Source organism: Fonsecaea monophora (assembly GCF_001642475.1).
Source record: "Fonsecaea monophora strain CBS 269.37 chromosome Unknown Scaff97, whole genome shotgun sequence".
Taxonomy (NCBI): domain Eukaryota; kingdom Fungi; phylum Ascomycota; class Eurotiomycetes; order Chaetothyriales; family Herpotrichiellaceae; genus Fonsecaea; species Fonsecaea monophora.
Window position 1 is genome coordinate 1 of NW_019174028.1, and position 22,356 is coordinate 22,356.

Consider the following 22,356-nt stretch of genomic DNA (forward strand, 5'->3'; position numbering starts at 1 on the left):
GCTTTGAGTTTCAGTTAAGATATACTATCAAGGAATACCTATACCTACCTGTACCCATCGCTACCCTCTGCCTATCTCCATAGGCCGTTCCTGACACTAGCCTATAGATAGAGATGTCAACGCTTGAAGAGGCTTCAAGGTTGACAGGTATGACCCCTCTTGCCATATACATGCGGTAAGCCAGCTACTTGGCTGGCGGCCTGAGCCGAGTGTCCAGTGTCACGTGGGTGTTCGTGACACCTATCCTAGGTCGCATATAAGGCCGTTTCTGATAAATATCTACTTTATAATACTATTCTAAAGTTACTTAACTATTTATACCTTACGTACTCTCGACCTAGCTTATATAATAGAGGATCTATGACTGAGGAAGCCTAACCTAGTTAAGCCATATAGGAAGCAGCTCTGACACGATGTGAAAGTCGGGGGTTTTGGTGGGAAATGGGAGGTGGACGGATATTTTTACTAGGGTGGTGTACAATGGATCCTGCGGCAATTGTTCCAGCCTCTACTTAGCGCTAGAAATGGATTGTTAGCCGATGACAACGGCCCCTTTAGCGATAGGTAACTGCCAGCAGCACACGGTAGAAGATCATAGAATCAGAGGCGAGACAACCTCAGGTACCCGTGGTTTCTTCTCTGGCAGTCATAGTCAAACGGATCCCCCAGCCAGTTCTGTTGTTCTCCCTCAAAGTCTCCCTGTCCCGAGCGGGCTCCAGTTGGCACGTGTCCGTCACATGGAAATGTTGGCGTAACAGGGGGGCTACAGCACTAAATTTCCCCCACAGAATCTATTCGAACCGAGTCAGCCTGTGCGACATACTCGCACGACCGTGCATGGCCGTCCACTTCACAGTCATCCAGTTCCCCTTCACGGAAGAAGCGCGACCTTCAGAATCCCGCGACCTTAAGTTCAAGGTGCTTGCACATTTTCTTGGAACTTCGGTGCTTTGCAAGCTTTTTGTTCCCCGCCTTTGCAGTAAAAGTCTTGCCACGATACTTTACTTCAGACCCGAACTTGGGGGGATACCCTCGAAGAGTCAAGTCTTTGTAGACTGGAGCAACGCTCTTGCCCGCGAATTGCTCCTGCAGCGCTTTCGTGTATCTCCAGATTTCGACTTCAGAGTCAGTCGAATCCGAGTCACCCGATGAGTCTTCCTGGATTGCCACGCCCGATTGAATAGGATTTGTGACGTTACTTTCGCTGCTCGACCTTGAGCCATATGAGCCCACATTGTCGACAATGGCATGCTCGAGTATTTGTTGTTCATGAAGTGTTCCCCGCCTACGGATGGCGCCAATCCAACCCAGGGACACTTTCCGGAACTTAATATGTCCTTGGAAGTGGCCCGCTTCAGATGACTGGTATTGGCGAACTCCATCCCTCCGCAATTGGCGGCAGAGATCGTCGTGCCGAAAAGCCGCACTTTCTTGGAGGAGAGATTCCTACGGGATTCGAGTTATTGATGAAATAGCGCCGCAGGATGCGAGTAATACCTTTAAGGAGGTGATGTCCTCGGAACTAGATGTCTTTCGAAGTAATAGAAGAGCTAGAGTAGCTTCTAAATGTAGTTCTCCGATCCACTCGTCCTTTTCTCCGGTTTCATCTGCGTGGAATAACGATGCGTTCCCGACAGCGTTGTCTGCTGGAAGCTCGGAAGCCGCTAATGCCATATCAGCTCTGTAATCGGGTTGACTGGATGGAGGAGAACTATCAGACACAGCTTCGGTCGAGACTTGAGATCTCTTGAGAAGACAGAATTTAGGAAACGTCGGAGCCATGAGAAGAACTAAAAAAAATTCTCTCTTGCCATGCCATGGTGAACGCTGGGGCTCCAGGATTTTATGCCATTCTGGCCGCATGGTCCAGCTGACAATCTGCTGGCGTCCTCGCCCGAAGTCCTGAATCGGCGCAGCGCCCTGCATCATTGAGAATGTGCCTTTCTAGACAATGATTCGCACACCAGCGTAATCGTTCAGGGTTGCTGTACATCCATGAGGAGCCAAGGAAGAAGAGCAAAAAACCTAGGAGACAAGTACAACTCTGAGATGTTTTTGCCCCGAGTACTCATGCGGCCACGGAGGGTACTAGGCTCGGAGAACCAGTCCTCCGTTGTGCTTTCTTGACCGGTCTGGAATCCAGCTGGAGTTGCACTAATCAGGTGACGATTCAACCCTTCTTTCCATGGCGGCTGTGCATTTGGCGGCCTGCAGCAGGAGATCGAAGCATCACAACCATCAACAGGACAATCTCAACAGTTGGCGCTCAGCCACAACCGACTGTTGCCCGACAAGCTACTTCATGGCTCATAAGGGCCTTTTCGATCACGCTGTTGTTCGATGCGAATCATGTCAGGAGAGAACTCATGGCCGATTCCCTTATCCAACAAAAAGACGAAGCTGTCATCACGGCTTCTGGTCTGTGGAGACCGAGCGAGCTGGAAGGGCTACTGTGTTGCTACAGCTTCCTCAGCTAGCCCATCTTTGCTGTGTCATGGCCGAGAAGCGGTAGTCCCTATTGAGGGAGTATGCACATGACGGAGGGGCCAAACCGGAACCGCCACGAAATAGTGGAGCGTGTGATCACAAGAAGACCAGTCAGATCAAGAGTGGGGTCGATGTACACTGGGAGAGACGATGCTGGCTTGGGATGAGGGGATGGAGGGCATGCAGGGTGATGTCGCGTGGGAGGATATTGGGCTGCGAGGCAGATTTCACTTGAGGAGCCTGGGCCTTGACATGGTCAGGGGGAGGCCCGACTTGCGCGATGGAGCGTACAGAGTTGGCATAGAGAGGACCGCAAGGTCGAAGAGACCACAGGGATGGCAGGGATCTCGATAAGTCGCTTGCGCCCGGCATGAACATTCGCCCATGAACCCATGGGACTTGAGCGAGAAGTCCCAGCTCAGGCAGCCCCAGATCCTTAGTAAGTACTATCAACCCGATTTAGGCTCTCGATCCAACCGCTATTAGCATCGCCTCGTAAATAAGGCCAATAGGACTCGTAAAGTTTCGCTTTAGGATTTACCGGATCCCTTCCGACTTATTTTTGCCTTGCTCGTACAATACTGTATGTACCTTGGCGGTCACTGTCCGAAGATTAGTGGTCGAAACAGAGGTCCAAGATAGGTACGTGAATCGGGGCAAGAGTCCACGGAGGCTGGGGGATGGCTGTGGGATGCTGAGGCCCATACCATAACAGGGCTGGTCGTACATATCTTCACCCCAGGGGCCACATTTTAGGCCTCGCAAAAATGGTGGTTGGCGGTCCCTGTAAATGACAAACTCCCTCCCATCGGCATCGGCGGGGCCTACGGCACGACCCGGGAAGGCTGACACGAGGTGTAAGCTAACCGAATTTGTCGTGCAACAACCTCGTCCACAACTTCTCACCCTGCCACGCTAGTCATTTCACATATATCCATTCCACAACCACTTCTTTTCTAATAGCTTGCTCTGAGGCTATCTCGACGCGTCATTCGTGTGTCTGTCATCCGTACTCGTATTGGTGAGAAGTCTTGCCGGTCCATCGCCACGGCAACGAAACCCACCGCCTACATCGACGTGAACTCGGAAGAACTGCGGGACATCTTGCGCATGGTGCTCCAAGAGGTTAATTGGATCAGCCTTGGCGGAGACAAGCCCGCTGTCATTCCCATTGGTGCAGGTCTTACTGCGTCACTGACCGAAGACAGGTCGAACAAAGCTTGTTGTTTCACTACCTCCCCGAGCTTGAAGCGTATCGCGCCAACAGGAAGAGTGTCCGCGCTCTCGACCTGTTGATTTAAACTCTCCAGAATAGGTACAAATCCACCACAGAACGTCTCGTTCCATTGTTGACGGAGGGTAAAATTACCTATGATCTGCTCTGGGCGCTCTTCAAGGCTAATGACCATGTCATTTCGGACTGCTCCGGAAGCGGTAAACCGCGGTGCTTCAGATACGGCATGGGCGAGGAGAAGAAGACAGAGCAAGGTGTGGAATACTTCGAGCTGCAATGCCAGTATCTTGATTTCGACGGTGAGGTGTTCGGTGCTGTACTGACTAAGCTGGCTATCGAGAAATTTCGTGGCGCCAGACAGATCTACACCCTTAACGCTTACCCACTCGAGTTTCATCCAGGACGCGAGAACATGAGGAAACGTCTCCGTAAATTTAGTCGAGATTTCGTCGGTCTGATGGGGATCCGCTACCGTTACTATAACGGCTATGCGTTCTTGTAGCGGGAAGATGTCTGCTTCGAACACCGGTCAAATCCAGGATCATGATCAACGTAGAATAGTTTCGGCGGAACAACCCTAGTTACCCAAGGTTCTTCACCAAGAAGTCGTATAGCTGCTTCGACACAGCGTCTTTCTTTTCTTCGAGAGGGCAGTCGGATTCTGCACGCGTAAAGAACGATGATCTATATCCGGATGAACTAGGAGAAGTCGACTTCATGATCTGTTCCCCGACCGTGATGGGTTTTAGTCTGGGTGACAAATTTTAGGGTGAGTGACCCCAAGTGATTCTACTACTGAGGGCTAACAAATCCGCCTAGGCGAGTATGCCATGGAAGATAGTGAACACGTTCAGTGATCGGACCAGCTCTTCACCTCTCTCACAATACCTGCCAGAAAGAAAGAGGTAGTCATGACTGCTGCCCAGAACCGCCTTGGCGAGCCGGGGAGCGGGTCTGCCAGTACGACCAAGGCATTTGACGGTATTGCTAGAGGAAAGAACGTGGCATCAATATCCTGCTTTTGTGAGATCTTATCGCCCCAGGCCTTTCCAAGGGATCTAACTCAACAGTGGCCAGCCGGGAGTGGGAAAGACATTCACAGCGGAAGCGCTCTCTGAACACTTCCACCGACCCCTATATGGTATGTAAGATTGACGAGCTCAAGGGCCAGCTCATGCTGACGTCACAGATTTCGGCCAGCGAAGTGAGCTTGGATGCAGCAGAACTGGAAAGGCAGCTCGGTCGTATCTTCCAGACTGCAAAAGCGTGGAAAACCCTACTCTTGCTGGACGAAGCGGATGTCTTTCTTCAGGCGCGTTCCCAGCTGACTCTCGAACGGAATCGCCTTGTGGCCATCTTTCTTCGCAAAATGGAGTTCTTCGACGGCGTCTTCTTCCTGATCACTAACCTAATCAACGACTTCGATGGAGCAATTCTGAATAGAATTCACTTGAGGATGAAATACGAAGACCTGGACAAAAAAGCGAGGCAGATCGTGATTGCCCAATCACTCGAAAAGGTAAGAGAAGGTGGAGATTCATCGAGCATTAGCAGAGAAGAAAACCTGAATTGAGCGAATGAGCGAGCATTAGTCCGTGTTGAGATGGACACACATTTGCAGTCACTGCATTATTCCATATCATGTGGCCTTGGACGTGGATCCCGAGGAGAACACGACCACATAGGTGGTTAATCACCGCATGCTGCAGATCTCGATGGGCTTTAGCCAATGTAGGAAGTTTAATCTGCTTGAGATGGGCGACCACTGCCGTATCACCGGCACCTTACTTCGGCACTCTTTGCTCCCAGCTGTGTCGTATTAGCCTGACCCGTTCACACGACTTTACCATAGGGTTACACACAAACTATGGCTCAAGGAGATTCCAAGAACCACGATGGTGCCGAGAGCCACATCTGTATCGATCTGCTTATACCGCGACCCAGCGTCGAATATTTTATTGACCTCGTTCACCAGGATCGCGCGTCGTTCCTCCTCGGCCATAATTTGATATCGTTCCACGGCGGTTGGTAAATACGGGGCCAGGTGCTGAGCGATGATTTCCGTGGGCATGTCCCGTCGCCTCTTCACCTCCCATAAAGTCACTAATTGGCATAGACGTAGGATAGCCGCTTTGGCACCCGTCTGCTGCAACATCAGGCACTGCCAGGTCATTTGTAATAACGGGTGACAGGACACTGTTTACGGCCCATATTGGATTGAGACGAAATGTTCGGGCTGCTGCACCCAAAGGCTTCGCTCTGGTGCATTCAGAAGGGAGATCGTGGCAAAGTCCAGACTGGTCCATTCATTCACCCTTCTCCAATCCGTGTGACTTTTGTGCGGTCGCGACGATGTGGACACTGCTTTGCGAGTCACTGTGAAATGAAGTTGGTCCTTCAGTACTGGGTTCTTTGCCAGCGGCTGATGAATTTGTTGGAGCTGGACATTCAATTCTTCCGCTGATGGTGGTACTGATTGGTGCATCTTTGGCTGTGGAGGTCAGAGTAGAGGAAGGAACGTGGACCCGAGCGAGGAGGGTTTATATCAAGAAGGCAGCGCGCTATCTTGATGCATGTCTCCGTTGGCCCGTCGGCGAGCCGATCCCCACCCCATGTTTCTCGGGGTACTCCCCCTAGGACCACCAATCCGCAGCTAGGGATCCTTTCTGCTAGGACACTCACATCCACGCACGACTCAGCAGGAGTCAACCTGCATTTTGCATATATAGTCCATCCGGATCGACCCACACTCTCTGATCAACCCCAAGGACATTCCTGCGTGGAGATCTCGGAAACATCTACCGGTCCGTTGGCCATGGCATGTGCTTGCTCCATCTGCGAATTCTTCGACACTACTAACGACAAAAGCAAGCTATCCCAGGTATGCTTGAATCGAGTTCCAAAAAGTCTGCTGGGCTGACCTGTCGATGCCTGGACCAGGCTGCCAATCAAGCGAAGCTGGATGAGGGACGCCAAAAATTACACTCGGCCTTCGCCGGCGAGGAAGATCTCACCGACGCAGAGGAGATTCAAGTATTCCGAGACCTGATTCGTTTAGCGAAGGAGGATAGATTTCAAGACTTATACCAGATACTTCTCCACCTCTTCGACAGCTGATCGCCCAAGTGGCTTCAGAGGCTTTCCTTTGCTGGACCTGGACGGAGTCCAAGTGGCCTGGTCAGCGTATGGCCTCCTTCGATCGGTGATCTATGTGCCCTGACGTCTCTGGTCTTGAGTTCATAAGTGCGGGAAATTCCATTCTGGTTGCCTTGCACCAGTTCCTCTACTGTCAACTACTCCTCACCGCTGTTTTGATTTCATGATGGACACGAATATCAGTGTGGTTTTCCTCGGTGCGGAGGCAGTGGGCAAAACAACACTCATTCATCAGGTGAGAGTAAGTCAGGCATCGACTGAGCTAGTGTTGACCAAGGATGCAGTTCCTCTTCCAAGGATCTGTGGACAACCCGAAATATACAACTAATATGGACATCTACCGGGTTAATCTTCCCATACATCAAAAAGTGGTGGTCAACGTGTCGATTATCGACGTAGGTGATAAGATACCTCAGGATTTTAACGCTGTTAACGCGGTCCTTATGGGATTCAGTACGGTATCCTAAGATTCCTTCGCAAAGATTAAGTTATAGTCCGGCTTGATGCATTCATTTCGCGAACAGGAGAATCCCCTTGCCTTAGTGGGAACTAAAACGGACCTCGCTCCGCAGCTGGCCTCTTGTGAGGATGGCTTCATCCTAAGTCAAGAAGTGGGAGCTTGTTACTTTCACCTTTCGACCAGCAATTATGGTAAGGTTCGAGACGTATTCAACTTTCTTGTTTAACGCCGTCTTCTTCTTGAAATGCAGCTACTGATGCTCGTACAGAGGCAGAACCGAAGTACGACCTAACAGACATCAAACCTCAATATACGAGGTGGGCTCTGTTCATTTTTCTTGGCCTGTGGGTGCAGAGGCCCGAACAAGCAAAGGGACCGTGGACGCTACTTCTGTGCCAATCAACCTGGTCTCCAAATCCCAGCACCCTCCCAGCGGCTCCGGGCGCCACATGCGATCAAAGGCGTATTCCCCAAGGAGAATGGACACTCTTGGTTGGCACCGATCCAGACCTGCCCGGGTTTGAGAAAGTCTCGCAGTTCAATCTGGTATTAGACCACGAACTACTCCGTACCCTTGTCCCCTTCTAGGCCTGCCTAGCTTTTCCCGTTTGTCCAGCGTGCATGAGATGAAGACGTCAGGTGCTGTCGGTATGGCGGGAGAGGGCGATGCTGCTGAGCGTGTGTAACCTACTCTCTTCATAGAACTATATATCACGATTTTCGTCCTATTCTCGATAGCTACTTAAGTAACTGTAATCCTCTCCGTCCGCATCGTACTACTAGGAAAACTTCTGGTATTGACTAGAAGATCGTGTCTACTGATCATCTACGCTGTACCCTTCTTAGCCTGACGCTTACTATAATGCCAGACCTGAATTATCGTCTGATAGTTCACTGGGGTAACGAGAGAATGGAACCCATCGAGGAGCCAGAGAAGGTCCTCAAATTATTAGGAACGGCCTATATAGATAGACAGAGGGTAGCCATAGGTGATAGGTAGGTATAGGTATTCCTTAATAGTATATCTTAACTAAAACTTAGAGTTTAAGGGAAGGAACACTCAGCGATTCACAATAGATGAAGGTAGTGTGCAGGGAGAAGATAGCGACCAAGGCTTTCCCTATCAGACTCTGCGCAGGCAAACTAGGGACGCCAGGCACAATAAGGAGAAAATCTGGTACATAAGGTGGGGACGCCTTCAGGCGAGCCGACTGTGGCACAGTAACCAGGGTCTGACATTTAGCTACACCGCCCTTAGATGTCTCCCTTGCAGCTCAGAACGTCAGTTAACAGCCTGAGCTCTCTGACTGGGCTGTGAAACTGGACAAGTCATTCTCAAGCCGGCATAGATAACAGAGAACCGCTAACAAGAAGGACAAATCACTCGCTTCCTGCTTCGTGTTGTTGAACGAAATACTTCTTCTATTGCCTGGGGAGTTGCTTGGTGATCAGCAATTGCATACGTGTGGCATACTGACAGCAGGCTTGAGACCGAAGATGGAAGATCACAAGACTTTGAGTCGCCCTACGAACACGGTAGCGCTCATATGAAACTGTTCGAAGTTGATATGGAATACAATTATCCACAGGGCAGGCACCAGTGAAACTCGATTTCGAGAGAGGCAAATGGTTGTATCCGACATCTATGCAGTCTCAGCAATGGCGGCCATGAGAAGATCGGTCTTCTCGGGTCTTTGGTGTCTACTCCTTGTTAGGTCCGACCACCTTTCAGGGAAGCTGTCACTCTTGTTTCTCGAACAGCGGAGAGGGTAGGAAAACAGGTCCTACAGAGTAAAGTCGGGGTTGCATCTGTACATCAGCGTAAGATTCTCTAGAAGGCACTGAAGGCAAATGTTGTTGACAAACGGCACGTCATGAAGAGAAAGTTAGCCGAGTTGGCCACCCTTCCCACCTTGGCAGGCTAGGTTCCAAGAGCTAGGCAGAGACTGGTTCTTCTTGCAATTCTGTCAACACCTCATCCACGAACATCAAGCCCGTATCTACCCTACGAGTATTTCAGAATCTTGATAGACTCCACTCCGTTGTTAACTTGGTGACGCTTCGCGCGCTAGTCTACAGATAGCCACTAAGCACCGAGTAAAATATAAGCATATGGCTTGAGTGCCAAGAGCCTAGAGGTTTATTCTGGATTAAGTTTTGCTGTTGCGTCCTTTTAGAGTGCTTTCGCCTTGTGAGTGTTTTCTACAATGCGAAACATTCTATCGGCGTCTCAACCTTGGAAATAAATATTCTTCTGGGAATATAGATATCATAAGACCTGTGACATTCACCGCGCGTCCAGAATCATCAGATCTGTGCATTTCTCGACATAAGACTTGCTTCGACCTCTCTTGTTGCCAATCGCTCGAAAAGGAAACTAATCAGGAAGACCTCCGAGGTCGGAAAGAAAAATCTCTGTACCACCGAGTGACTCCTAATCCAATTGCCTCCACCCTGGTTCGAATACGAAATCCTATACAAACAAAAATAGCGATTCAGACTCCGTCATGCTCGCAGCGGTCGGGCAGCCAGTGCCCAACACTGCCCATGCCGTCAGTGTCTCTCTGCCGTCATGGGCGGCCACGGTGGGTTACGAAGAAGGACAGGACTGGGTGGTGTCGAAAATGGAGACGGGCTATCCCAGGTTCTTCATTCATCTGACCATCCAAGAGCTCCAACGAGAGATCTTAAAGCTTTATGGCAGACCTGGGGAAAGTGTCATGCTCTTCCCGTCTCTCGCCACCGCGAAAAGATGCCAGAAGTTCTTCTACGACAAGGTCGAGGGCCTCGATACGGGTTTCGTTCGAATCTTACAATTGGCACCGGTCGTTGACAAACACAGAAGCCACGAGACCGTCTTCTCTGGACTCGCATGTGTTTTCTTTCCCAGTGACTACTTTAGCGTGGCGAAGCAGGTGTGGCAACATTCTGGAGACGGGATATCAAGCCGCCGTGGGGAGTTCTGTCTGAAAGCGTTAAAGGAAGGTCTACTTCAACCCGAGACGGCACAAACAAAGTCGAGAACAGACGACATACTGTTTACCAAAGGCCCTCGGCGATACCAACGACCCGCATCTCGAAATGGAGTGACGAATGACAGCACCAGCCCTATCGAGCCAGTCGTGAATGGGGCCGCATACGACAGCGAAGACAAGGACTTTCCTCAATTCGTAGAGGAGCGATTCGGTCGCAATCTCAGCGTCAAACTCTCCCAGAAAGCTAAACTAGCGATTCGTCGCAGGATCAGTGGGTGTCTGATAGACGACGGAGAGCTGGATCAAGCGTTGGCCGGATCCTCTAACGACTGTAACAGCAGACAAATTGGGCTCTCACAAGACGACGTCTACCTCTACCCTTGTGGGATGTCATCGATATTCAACACGCACCGAATTCTTCTGGCCCATGCAGAGGCAAAGGGGCAGCCACCCAAGAAAAGTATTTGCTTTGGCTTCCCTTACATTGACACCCTCAAAATTCTAGAGAAGTGGGGACCGGGGTGCCTCTTCTATGGACTTGGAAGTTCAGCCTGTCTGGACGACCTGGAGCGGCGTCTCAAATCCGGTGAGCGGTTCCTGGCCCTGTTCACCGAATTCCCGAGCAATCCGCTCCTCAACTCGCCCGATCTCCAACGCATCCGCGCGTTGGCGGACACGTATGACTTCGCAGTGGTGGTCGACGAGACCGTCGGCAATTTCACCAACATTGATGTCCTCAGCCGAGCAGACGTCGTGGTTAGCAGCCTGACCAAGCTGTTCAGCGGTGACAGTAATGTCATGGGCGGCAGTGCCGTGCTGAACCCGCAGAGCAAATTGTATGCTGAACTCAAACAAACCATGTCCCGCGAGTACGAGGACAATTATTGGGCCGAAGACGCCGTCTTCATGGAACGCAACTCGCGCGACTTCATCTCCAGAAGCGAGCGCATGAACGCGAATGCCGAGGCGATTACGACAATCCTGCAGAACAGCCCCTTGGTCAAGCAGGTCTACTATCCGAAATGCAGCCCCAGCCGGCCCAACTACGAGGCCTGTCGTACGCCGAATGGTGGCTACGGCGGCTTGCTCTCTGTGACCTTCAAACACCCCAAGCAAGCGGTCGCATTCTTTGACGCTCTCGAAGTTCAGAAGGGTCCGAGCTTGGGCACGAATTTCACCCTCGCATGTCCCTATACGATCCTGGCGCACTATACAGAACTGGACTGGACAGCACAGTGGGGAGTGGAGGCGGATCTTGTTCGGTTGAGTGTCGGGTTGGAATCGCCCGCAGAACTCGAGGGCAAGGTAGAACGGGCACTGAAAGCCGCAGAGGATGTGAAGGTATAGATAGGAGGACGTTTCCCCCTTTTGCGAGCAAGGGGTGTATTTAGGTCAAGGAGAATATCGGGCCATGGCTGTTCAACTCAGCCATCTGGCTCTTTTGGGGGGGGACCAAGACGAACGAGTCCCAGGTAGATATAATGTGGCCAGTCCAAGTGAAAGCGTTTATGCGAGTCTCCTAGGAGTTACACAAACTACTACGCGTGCTTCCCTGGGGTGATACCCAAGAGACTGGCTGACTAGCTGCCCAAACGCAAGGCTGAGCTGCGCTGCATGCGCCCCACACTCCAGATTCCAATCGAGGCGCCGCCCCGCGGACAGATCAACGTCATACGATTTCACGGCTTTGGGTCAGGCGATTTCCCCACCATTCATCACCTTTACATTTGTTTTTGTTTTGCCTCTCGACACAAGTCTTTTGCAATCCATTTAATCTTCCCAGCAGCTTCATTTCCTTGCAGGCAAGTTCGAAGTGACGACGACTTTTGTAATCTTTGGTACCCTTTTCTCTCCCAAAAACGACCCAGCTTGGACTACCTTGACTGGGTTGGTTCATCGGTTTTCTTTTCTGTCCGTGTTACGTGCATGCGCCTTGGATCTACTCCTTCGAGCGGAATCCTCTGTGCAGGCACCGCGATCCTCCTAATTCTAGCAGTCCTGGTCCAGATCCTGGGCCTTTCTAGCATCTCTCTCCAGCGAATCCCGTTCCTCTTCCTCTCCCTCTCAACTCGTCCTCCTCTAGCGGCCAAGATGGCGTGGCGCTGCTCCGGGCGCACCAACGCCGAGCTCATCCAGAACCTTTTCAACGCGGGCATCATCACGGCGCCGCGGGTGCGCGACGCCATGAAGTCGGTCGACCGCGCACACTACTGCCCGTCGTCCCCGCAGGCCGCGTACGAGGACTCGCCGCAGCCGATCGGGTACTCGGCGACTATCTCGGCGCCGCACATGCACGCCGCGGCCTGCGAATCGCTCCTACCCTTCATGCCGGAGAATCGGGGCGCCAAAGTGCTGGACATCGGCTCCGGGAGCGGGTACCTGACGCACGTGCTGGCGAATCTCGTCTGCGGGGCCGACGGCAAGGGGGACGGCAAGGTAGTGGGCATCGACCACATCAAGGGCCTGGTGGACATGTCGCGGGAGAACATGCAGCGGAGCCAGGAGGGCCGCGCCCTACTCGAGTCCGGCCGCGTCGAGCTCGTCACGGGCGACGGCCGCAAGGGACACCCCGAGGGCGGGCCCTACGACGCCATCCACGTCGGCGCCGCCGCGAGCGAACTGCACCAATCCCTGATCGACCAGCTGAACACGCCCGGGCGGATGTTCATCCCCGTCGAGGACGTCGACGGCTGGGGCTCCCAGTGGATCTGGGTCGTCGACAAGGACAAGGACGGCAACGTCACAAAGAAAAAGGACATGGGCGTCCGATACGTGCCCCTGACGGATGCGCCGACCGCTTGACAACCACAGAACCTGCTCGACTGGTGGCATAACCTGTGGCGGCGGAGGTAGGTTCGTCTCCAGACCTACGTATTCTATCACGACGAAAATGAGGCCATTGCAGACGGACGATGTTTTTGCTACGCACGCGAACTGCAGCCTGGGACCGTGAGGGCCTTTTGTACATCGAAGCGAAAAAAAAACACGAGTGAGGTTGGCGTTGACTCGGTACACATAGCGGGATGTCCAAGGTGGGACGATGGGGATGATGGTAGGGTGGCTTAATGCTTCTGAGCACGATTCAATCCTGTGCCACAATCTGATCAATCAGGACTGGCGCGGGTTTTTAGCGATAGGAAATTGACAGGTCAAATCCGTCAGCTTTCTCCATGTCTGTTCACCACCTATAAACCTAGATAGGTATTCTCGGCCTTTCAAAGTACATAGGCTTGATGACGACCTGGAAGTATGAACCGAGCACACCCCTGTATTTCCGCCTCCGCACCCTCAGATGTCTCGTCCATCTCAACGAACCCGCATTACTTGGCCTCTACCATGGGCTCCTCCGCCACATAGTGCAGATACGCCCCAAGAAGCTTCGTCCCCTCGATGTAGTTCCTCCGATCCAGCTTCTCGTTGATACTGTGCGCCGCGTCCGTGGAACTGCCCATCGGCAACAGCAGGACGTTCTTCCCCGTGGCCTGCTCGAACGTGATGGTCACGGGAATCGACCCGCCTTCCCTCGTCATGTCGGGCTCCACGCCAAAGACTTCTTTGACGGCCTTGGCGGCAGCGGTGAAGTTCCAGTGCTTGGGAGAGGCGACCCACCATTTCCCGTCGTGTTGACAGTACACATCCAGAGTGTTTTTCGAGTTGAGTTTGGCGAATTCGTCGCGGATGTACTTGAAGACGAGTTCGTTGACCTTGGAGGACTCCATGTCTGGCACCGTGCGGATGGAGAACTTGCCAATGACCTTTGCTGGGATCACCGTCTTCGCCCCGGGAGCCGAGAAGGCACCTTCGACGCCATGGATCGAGAGTGAAGGGTACCGCCAGCGGGCCATCAGGGTGTTTTCCTTATCGGAGAAGATTGCCGTTTCGGAACCTAGAGATTCGTACAGGTTGTCCATGGTGTAGGCGATGGGTCCGTAGAGAGCTTTCTCTTCCTCGGTGAGCGGGGCGACCATCTCGTTGATGCCAGGAATGAGGATCTTTCCGCGGTTATCGACAAGTTTGCTGAGAATGAGCGTCAAATCAGTCATTGGCTCCTGAGCAGTACCTCCGAACACTCCTGAGTGGAGGTCCTGTCCTGGACCGGAGATGGAGATGGAATAGTAGTTGCATCCTCGCAACCCGTAGGTGAGACAAGGCTTCTCCGTTCCGAGCCAGTAGTTGTCAGAGATGCACACGGCATCGGCATCTTTGAAGAACTTCTTGGCCTCGGCGTTGATGAAGTCGTCCAGACCTTCGGAGCCGTACTCTTCCATACCCTCGAAACAGCACAGCAGATTGACGGGGAAGTCGACGCCGGCCTTCTGGTGGGCTTCGATAGCGTTCAACCAGCCCAACACCGGTCCCTTATCGTCAGTGCTGCCCCGCCCGTACATGCGTCCCTTGTCGTCGATGGTCAACTCGAAGGGCTTTGTAGCCCATCCGTCTTCGATAAGGGCGGGTTGTACATCATAGTGTCCGTAGACCAAGATGGTCCGCTTGTTCTTGTCATTCCCATAGCGGGCAATGATGACTGGAGGAAGGTCGAGATGTTCCTTGCCGGGTTGTTTTCCGAGCGGGCGTTGTTGAACCTCTGCACCTAGGGACTCCAGTTCGGAGGCCAGGAATTGACCCATCTATTGCTCTTTCAGCCACATTCTAGCAGTGCTGCTTCTTGTGATCACCTACTCGGACGACATCCTTTCTTCTCTCTTCGTCTGCCGACACGGAAGGGATTGCCACGGCTTTTCGCAGTCCTGTTGAAAGTGATGGTCAGTGCCCCGCGGTCGTCACTGAGGTTACAAAGGGTCCCTACGGTCGATGAAGGAATCGGCGAGCTCATCCACCCTGGAACTTGTTAGCACGTTGTCAAATGTCTACGTCTTGTGCCCTACTTCTTGAAATAAGGCTCTAGCTGTGGTGCCATCTTGTCGTCAGAGATGTGGCCGTAGTAATCTCGAGTGTGGGATGGAAGTCTCAATGCACGTTTGAGCGGGTAGCGAGGTCGAGCGGTGGTGCCCAGCAAAGATGCAGTCTTGAAAAATCTCTGGAGATGTGTCGAAGAGGGACGACCTGCGCAAATCGTGGGGAGCATGTGTTGACAGGCTGAAGGTCTTTTTGCCTGCGCGGGATACAGTCACGTAGTTTAGAGTGTGATTGATAGGTTTTGGAGATCTCCGCATGGCAAAACTGGCTGAAAACTGTACAAGACTGGGACCCCTTAACAGTCGTACTATTAATTGACAGGTAGAGAAAGCAAAAACCTCTGCATGCAGGTCCTGCTATTCCTTCATATCTATACATTGCTTTAGGCATCTCTATACCAGCGTTCCTTTCTGATCTGTCGATCCTCGCGTGCCTCTCTTCTTTTCTTGCCCCAGTTCGACTTGACAATATCCGTCACCATTTTCTGCTCTTTGCCCTTTTCTGGAGCTAACCCTTCGACGACCAGGTGTGTGAAGACCGGTGAACAATCAAACTTTTTAGATAGCCGACTGACGCTCCATTGCGTGGGATCTGTCCGCCTCAATTCCCTCATCTCTTCCAAGTCCTTCTCCGCTAGGTGGTATCGTTTCTCCGTTTGCCCCGGGATGGCTGGCAACTGCTGAGCCGATTGTAAATGTATTTGCTGGATTTCAGGATCTGGAAGTACTTTTCTGCGGTCATTCTTGGGCAGGAAGATGTTGGGCGTGTGGTAGACATTTGGCATGCTTGGAGGAGGGTTGTAGATGATGTGGTCGTGCAGCTCTGTCTTGGAGGGTAGGAAGTCCGGATCTGGCTTGATATTGAGCCTGGACCTTGTTCGTCGGTAGGAAGATTGATGTCGGCGGAAAGAGGGTCGGAGGATCTGGGCGCAGAGCTTGTAGAATCGCGAAGATGCGTTCGATGGCATTGGAGAAAGGGTCATGGACTGCATATTGACCATGGGAGTTGCTCTGTGCATTTGCGAACGCCTGAACAGTTAAGACACTCGCAGCCGTCTAGCTGATGTCCCCAAAGCCTGGTCTCGATGGTTCTGGTGAGAATTTTGGTTGACAAGTCGGGACTACCGTCGCTCAAGCACACCCTAAACAGCGCAATTGTTCTTCGGGCACTGTAGGGATATTGCGCTGCACGTCCCCAGACCTCGAAAGCCTCCTGGCTAGTCGAGATGACGGCACAATTGATTGTGCTGTGCGTCGGGACGAAACAAGGCGTCAAAGATCAGCAGCTCGCGCGCAGTCAAAAGTCGAGCCAGTGCAGCCACCAATGGAGGCTTGGCAGACTCGTATTAGCTCATCGGGTTGTTCCACTTGTCACAAGACACTGGCACTACTGGGCAGTGCTGGTGATGCGAGTCTTGCGTCCCCTGGCTGGTGCCGGTGTCCCTGAAACTACAGCTGCTGCCAAAAGCGGGAGCCTAAATGTCTGAGGGGGCCTGTCTGGTGGGGACTTTGGTGGCTCCCACAGGGATTTATTGGGCTTTTCTGGGTTGCTCTAGGCGAAGCACGCCGGTGATGTTCGAGGCTTGCGAGCCCAATTGGACACAAATCATCATGAGCTTTCCAGATGTGCCAGTGATGTGCCCTCCCCATCCTCCGAGACATGGACCAATTGTGCTAACCTTTTTATCCAAGGAACACTTGCATCCCTACCCCGGGAGTAGTGCATACCAACTACGTATTACTTGCCGTCTCCTCCCAGGTTTCCTATTCTCAATAACAAAGCAAATCGACTGCCATCCTCACCCTCATCTCCTCTCCCACCCGCACCACCACCACACATACTTTCGTTGCACAGGGCACCCTTTGTAATACTCCGAAACTCTTCCTGCCTGTTGTCCGGAAAACCACCTTCAGTACATCAGGTCGATCTGCATCTCACTCTGTATATCCCCTCTCTCCAGCGCCGGTTACACTCCCATCCTTCACTCATAAGTCTCCGTGCCGCAACTGCGAGACCTGGCGCAAGTGGTTTACCACTCCCCGGAATCAGCTCACATTTGAATACTATTTTTAAGAGTTACTCTTTGGTTCCTTGTTTACAATATGTTGTGCCTCCGGCGCTCTGTCTAAACGCATGTCACATCTGTTGACGGCCTATTCTCTCTATTTTGACCTGGCAGCCTGGGACAGTCCCCAATTTGGACCACTAAATATTCGCATCACTTAACCACAACATAACGATCGGTCATCATGTCGTCCAAAGAACCATCCGTCAACGACAAAGTCAGTGCCAGTACCGAGTCAAGGGATTCGGCCGCTCCTTTGTTGAGAGATTCCTCTGCTCTACCCTCCGGAGCGCAGAATCCTGCGCCGACAGTCGAGGAAACTGTGACTAAACCGCGGAAGAGGGATTTCTGGAAGTTGGGAAAGAAGCCGGATGAAGACAAACATCATGGAAAGGGGAAAGCTGCCGTTATTACAAAACCCTCTTCCTCCACTGCCAGCGCCTCCGCTGGATTGAATCCGACGTCGCCCATTAGGTCTGTGGACTCGACCAGTGGTTCGGTATCGCCGCACAGAGGCTCTGTGGCTCATCCATATGGTATCCCGGGCTCGCCGGGGTACGGAGTGAGCAACTCGTCTCCGAGGCCGCACTCTCCCGCGTCTTCCATGATCTTTGAGCGAAATGTCCAGGAGGAAATCGCTCTTCCTGAGACGTCCCCACACTTGCCTTCCCATGTGCTCATGGAAAATCACATTGCGCCCGCTCTGGACGCATCTGCAGAGGCTATCACCAACGAGAAGCTGGACCCCGACACGGTGGAGATCGTTACGCATGTAACACATCAACCTGCTGCCGTGACGATCTCCGGTCTTGGAGCCGATCATTCTCTTGCTTCTTCGGTTCAGGACGAGTTTCCTCCGTCTGCGGCGCATCGTCAAGACACGGATACTGGGTCGAATTATGGCTCCTTGGATTCCACCGACGTGCGGCGCCTGAGTTTCATCTCCTTCGCTGATGTCGTTCACGGCGAGCAGGAGCTGGGAGATCCGCGCCGAGACTCGACTCATCTATCGGGACACCCGTCCCTCGCTCCGGCTCGGTCCCCATCCCCTATTCGATCGCCCACGTCCTCGGCGGCATTTGGAACATCTCCACCCACAAGTGTGACCGCCTCCGTAAAGGGCCTTGAGACCTCTCCCAACCGAGCCCCGAGGGGTGCTGGGAGCCCGCTCCCAGGACAGAGCTCACCACTGGCCGCTGGAAACGAAATCAACGTTGAAACAATGCGACAAGCCCTCCGGAGAACCGGCAGCGGAGACATGAGTCATTTCCGCAGTCCACCCGCCAGCGCAGTTGGCAACGATGATGGAACATATGAGCGACCCTTCAGATGAGTATATGCGACAATGAGATGACGAGCAAGCAAGCATGAGGTGACATGATCTACGCGGGCGCATATCATGGAGGAAGTTATACATGTCGAGAAGGAGTATGCGGATATCTGCGACAGTTAATATGTCTTTTTCTTGCACGCTGACCTTCTCCAGGGAGGCGTCCTTCATCTCTTTAGGACACTAGATACCACATTTTGCTGAATGATATGAATTCCTGCCGCTTACAAGAAGGACAAAATTCTCAAGTGTTGGTCCACGCTTCGTTTCCGGATCTCTGTATTCATTATGCTGTTGTTTGGTGCGCACTGACAGGCCAGAAGATAGCAGTGCCGTTCTGGCCCTATAACATTGAGAGTCGATGGTTCTGATCCATGATCTAAGCACGGCAGTGTCGTGCGCTAAACTGTCACTGAGAATTCAGAAGCATGATACGCTGTTTCAACAGAAAATTTCACTGGGATTGGGTCTAGTATCTGTGCTAACCTCTCGGACCATCGGTTCTTGTCGATTTGTTGGCCTCTGGAACCCCTGGCGCCACAGTTCACAACTCCGAAACGACAGACAACACGAGATTTCCTGCATACTGACAGCGGCCTCAAGCAGCATGACACCTCAAAGATTGGTGCGGACCCGAGTCATATATCACCACGTCCGCCGGTATTGAGGGATGATCTAAGATCGGGGAGAACCGCATCAGCAGCCCTCAATATCCCCTCCAACCTGGATGCCACATCATCCAGGACTTCCTCTGGAGCTGTGAGAAGAGCTTCGGTGATCCTGCAACGTACAGTTAGCGGGATCTGGCAGAAAGGCGCTGGTCAAATACAAGCATTCGCCTCCTAGTCCCACAAGGTTCCAATCTGGGCAAGATCCCGATCTTGGTCGAAATCCTCGGTGCCCGCTGCTGAGCCGGTATTCTGGGGAAGCATATGTTGATGATCCACCTCTTCTTCGGCCATCAGGGAAGTATCTTCTGTCACGTAATCGACAGTATCATTATCGAACAGAGGGTCTTTGGGGGAATCATGTGTGACGCATCCAGTGTGGACCGTTGTGCTTGCCCTTGACGATGGAACAGCCCTTTCGGCAGGTTCTGTGAAGGCGGTGTGTGATAGCTTTGGCCTCTTTACACCTGTTGGACCTTCATCTGGGCATGAGGAGCTTGGTCGACGTTTCTGGCCCTTCCCAGACGGCTTGTGGAGTGGCAACTCTGGTTCGATGGTGTGGAAGACGCTAACATCTGTTGAGAAGGATGGACTCGGATCCATATTTGCGAGCGATTGTTGGAGTGGTTTCAGAAGATACGTGTACACAAGACAGAGCGAAGATGGGACACCTCTAGGAGAGAAAATTACCCTGCCTTTTTACGAGGGGAAGGGTGCTTTCGGACTACTTATATACTTCTGCGTCTGAGGTCGAGCCCTCACTTGGCACAGGTCTCGAATTGCCATTTTCGAACTCGAGTCAAGCTTGGAGGGACAACTTTTGGTTAAGCATCACTCGTTCCAGGTCTTACCTTGAGTGCTGCCCAAGCCACAGATTCGACCACCTGGACACTTTCTGTCCCTCACAACGACTTTTGGCCTGCAGATCATTTAGTGGCGCTACAAGCCAAAAGGAAGGAGGGTGGACCGAGGCGTCTGCCTAACCTAGGTAGGTAGCTATGTGTGCATGGGTCCCCAGTCGTAATTTTTCGCCCGGTCGTATTTTTTCACGACGTGATGAACAAGTAGAAGAAAAATACAATGGAGCTTAGGGATCAGGCTGGTGGGAAATAAGGGAGGGTTGATCAACTGGGCGTTTCACTGGATATAACTACTAATCAGGACTAGCGCGGATAGACTAGACGGGAACCCTCTCCCGGAGGGAGTGACATCTAACGAGTCAGAATCTGAGTGGAAGCCTTGCCCGACCGCCAAAGCTTAAGCGAACCACTGGGAACTGTCTATCATTAAGGTGTGTCCCCCGAAGCCACGTCCGATAACCCTGCCACGCACGTATTCTCGCCAGGACCAATCGGGAAACCAGAAGGGTTTTCAAAAGCCGGGCTCGACCCGACCAAAGCAGATACCGACCAGAAGGGAGAATTTCCAGGTCGCCCCAGAGTGACGGAGCCTCAATCACCACGACTCATCCTAACCTCCTAAAAGGGAGGACGAGAAAAAGGAGAGAATGGCAGTCCAATCGACTCTCTCCACGATTCCTTCACCCCGGACCGCCATGGCCGAAACACTCTTGAACCCCCTTCTCACGGGGCCACTACTCTTCTACCTCCAGCGCAACCCGACGGTCCTCGAGAATCTGCCCTGGCCGCCACCGACCATGTCCGTGACACTTCTCCCCTTTCAACTCCCTTGGGGGATTCCCAACAGTGTCCAACTTCGGGCGACGCCGCCGCTCCGGTCGCTGAAATTCCTCTTCGTGCTCGGGCTGGTTGTGCACGCGAACCGATTCCTCAGCCGCTTGGCCCTGAATTACTGGCACATACGCAAGCAGGGTGAGGCGTGGGATTTTCAGGCGCCGGGCAAGGAGACCATCCTGATCACGGGCGGGTGTTCCGGATTCGGGAGGGAGATGGTCAAGATGTTCGCCGCGCAGACGCAGGCCAACATTGTCGTGCTGGATGTGCAGGATTTGCCGGACGAGTTGAAGGATAGTAAGTATTTACCAACCCACCAACCAACCCACCCTTCCCAAGGTATTATAGCTCTGGACCAGGCAGAGCAGAGCTATAACGACCGCACCTTTCCAACTACGTCAACAAATACCCCCCCCCTCTCCACCTCCTACTGACCCTCGACAACCCCTTTCGTGATATAGTCTCCCGCCTATCCTACTTCCAGGCCGACCTGACCTCTCCGTCCTCCATCACCGATGCTGTGGAACTCATTTGCTCCCGGGGAACCACGCCGACGGTGCTCATCAACAACGCGGGCATCGCCCGCGCCCACACGATCCTCGACACGGACGAGGCCTGGCTCGAGAAGATCTTCCGCGTGAATTTGCTGAGTCACTTTACGCTGATCCGCCTGCTGTTGCCGAAGATGATGGCCCAGCGCAAGGGGCATGTTGTGTCGATTGCCAGTGTGAGTTTTGTCTACTCTGCTTTCCCCCTTTCCCCCCCTTTTACTCCCCTTCACACCACCCCATCACATCCTCTTATCAGCATGTATATACCAAATACCAAAATACCAAATATCCCGCCCTCTCAAACCTCACCCCTCAAACTCCCAACCCCTTTTCTGCCCCTCCTCCTAAACCCCCTATCTCTTCAAAGAAAAAAAGGAAAAGAACTGGTCTCTTAACATACATGAACATAAAATACAGATGGCAAGCTACACCGGCTGCGCTAGCCTGGGCGACTACAGCGCGACAAAGGCCGGCGTCCTGGCCCTGCACGAGACGCTCCTCGCCGAGCTGCACACGCGCCACGCCTCCCAGGGCGGCCACTGCGTCCAGGCCTCGATCGTCCACCCGATGTGGGCTCGCACCCCGCTCGTGGGAACCTGGGCGACACAGCTGTCCCGTTCGCGCCAACAGGTCCTCGAGCCCGTCGACGTCGCTGCCCCGGTGGTCCGGCACGTCCTGCGCGGCCGGAGCGGGAGTGTCTTTGTGCCGGAGAAGTTCTGGGTCGGGACGCTGTTGAGGGCCCTGCCGGACTGGGTTGGCATCAAGTCCCGCATCGACACGGCGAGGGCGACTGCGACAGGTTCATAGGGGGGGGGGGGG

General features: G+C 52.9%; 10 protein-coding genes across 10 annotated transcripts; 6 read left to right on the top strand and 4 right to left on the bottom strand.

Annotated features, from left to right (window-relative positions):
* Window positions 1–891: 891 nt before the first annotated feature.
* Window positions 892–1,782, bottom strand: AYO21_09582 (hypothetical protein; the record flags this gene model as incomplete). The annotated part of the gene is made up of 2 exons (XM_022659513.1): window positions 892–1,446; window positions 1,498–1,782. 2 exons carry the CDS (start codon window positions 1,780–1,782, stop codon window positions 892–894), a joined length of 840 nt encoding a protein of 279 aa, XP_022508140.1.
* Window positions 1,783–2,871: 1,089 nt separating this feature from the next.
* AYO21_09583 (splicing factor 3A subunit 3) lies at window positions 2,872–4,223 on the top strand (the record flags this gene model as incomplete). Its single annotated transcript, XM_022659514.1, has 2 exons — window positions 2,872–2,926; window positions 3,820–4,223. The coding sequence occupies 2 exons, from the start codon at window positions 2,872–2,874 to the stop codon at window positions 4,221–4,223; spliced, it is 459 nt and encodes a 152-aa protein (XP_022508141.1).
* A 409-nt stretch (window positions 4,224–4,632) lies between these two features.
* AYO21_09584 (hypothetical protein) lies at window positions 4,633–5,753 on the top strand (the record flags this gene model as incomplete). Its single annotated transcript, XM_022659515.1, has 3 exons — window positions 4,633–4,702; window positions 4,765–5,240; window positions 5,574–5,753. The coding sequence occupies 3 exons, from the start codon at window positions 4,633–4,635 to the stop codon at window positions 5,751–5,753; spliced, it is 726 nt and encodes a 241-aa protein (XP_022508142.1).
* Window positions 5,754–9,844: 4,091 nt separating this feature from the next.
* Window positions 9,845–11,659, top strand: AYO21_09585 (hypothetical protein; the record flags this gene model as incomplete). Its single annotated transcript, XM_022659516.1, has 1 exon — window positions 9,845–11,659. One exon carries the CDS (start codon window positions 9,845–9,847, stop codon window positions 11,657–11,659), a length of 1,815 nt encoding a protein of 604 aa, XP_022508143.1.
* Window positions 11,660–12,403: 744 nt separating this feature from the next.
* Window positions 12,404–13,114, top strand: AYO21_09586 (hypothetical protein; the record flags this gene model as incomplete). The annotated part of the gene is made up of 1 exon (XM_022659517.1): window positions 12,404–13,114. The coding sequence occupies one exon, from the start codon at window positions 12,404–12,406 to the stop codon at window positions 13,112–13,114; it is 711 nt and encodes a 236-aa protein (XP_022508144.1).
* Window positions 13,115–13,632: 518 nt separating this feature from the next.
* AYO21_09587 (hypothetical protein) lies at window positions 13,633–15,230 on the bottom strand (the record flags this gene model as incomplete). Its single annotated transcript, XM_022659518.1, has 4 exons — window positions 13,633–14,940; window positions 14,993–15,060; window positions 15,120–15,151; window positions 15,199–15,230. 4 exons carry the CDS (start codon window positions 15,228–15,230, stop codon window positions 13,633–13,635), a joined length of 1,440 nt encoding a protein of 479 aa, XP_022508145.1.
* A 381-nt stretch (window positions 15,231–15,611) lies between these two features.
* On the bottom strand, window positions 15,612–16,220 carry AYO21_09588 (hypothetical protein; the record flags this gene model as incomplete). The annotated part of the gene is made up of 1 exon (XM_022659519.1): window positions 15,612–16,220. One exon carries the CDS (start codon window positions 16,218–16,220, stop codon window positions 15,612–15,614), a length of 609 nt encoding a protein of 202 aa, XP_022508146.1.
* A 1,258-nt stretch (window positions 16,221–17,478) lies between these two features.
* Window positions 17,479–18,627, top strand: AYO21_09589 (hypothetical protein; the record flags this gene model as incomplete). The annotated part of the gene is made up of 1 exon (XM_022659520.1): window positions 17,479–18,627. One exon carries the CDS (start codon window positions 17,479–17,481, stop codon window positions 18,625–18,627), a length of 1,149 nt encoding a protein of 382 aa, XP_022508147.1.
* An 839-nt stretch (window positions 18,628–19,466) lies between these two features.
* AYO21_09590 (hypothetical protein) lies at window positions 19,467–19,895 on the bottom strand (the record flags this gene model as incomplete). Its single annotated transcript, XM_022659521.1, has 1 exon — window positions 19,467–19,895. One exon carries the CDS (start codon window positions 19,893–19,895, stop codon window positions 19,467–19,469), a length of 429 nt encoding a protein of 142 aa, XP_022508148.1.
* Window positions 19,896–20,847: 952 nt separating this feature from the next.
* On the top strand, window positions 20,848–22,344 carry AYO21_09591 (hypothetical protein; the record flags this gene model as incomplete). Its single annotated transcript, XM_022659522.1, has 3 exons — window positions 20,848–21,283; window positions 21,448–21,713; window positions 21,955–22,344. 3 exons carry the CDS (start codon window positions 20,848–20,850, stop codon window positions 22,342–22,344), a joined length of 1,092 nt encoding a protein of 363 aa, XP_022508149.1.
* Window positions 22,345–22,356: the final 12 nt, after the last annotated feature.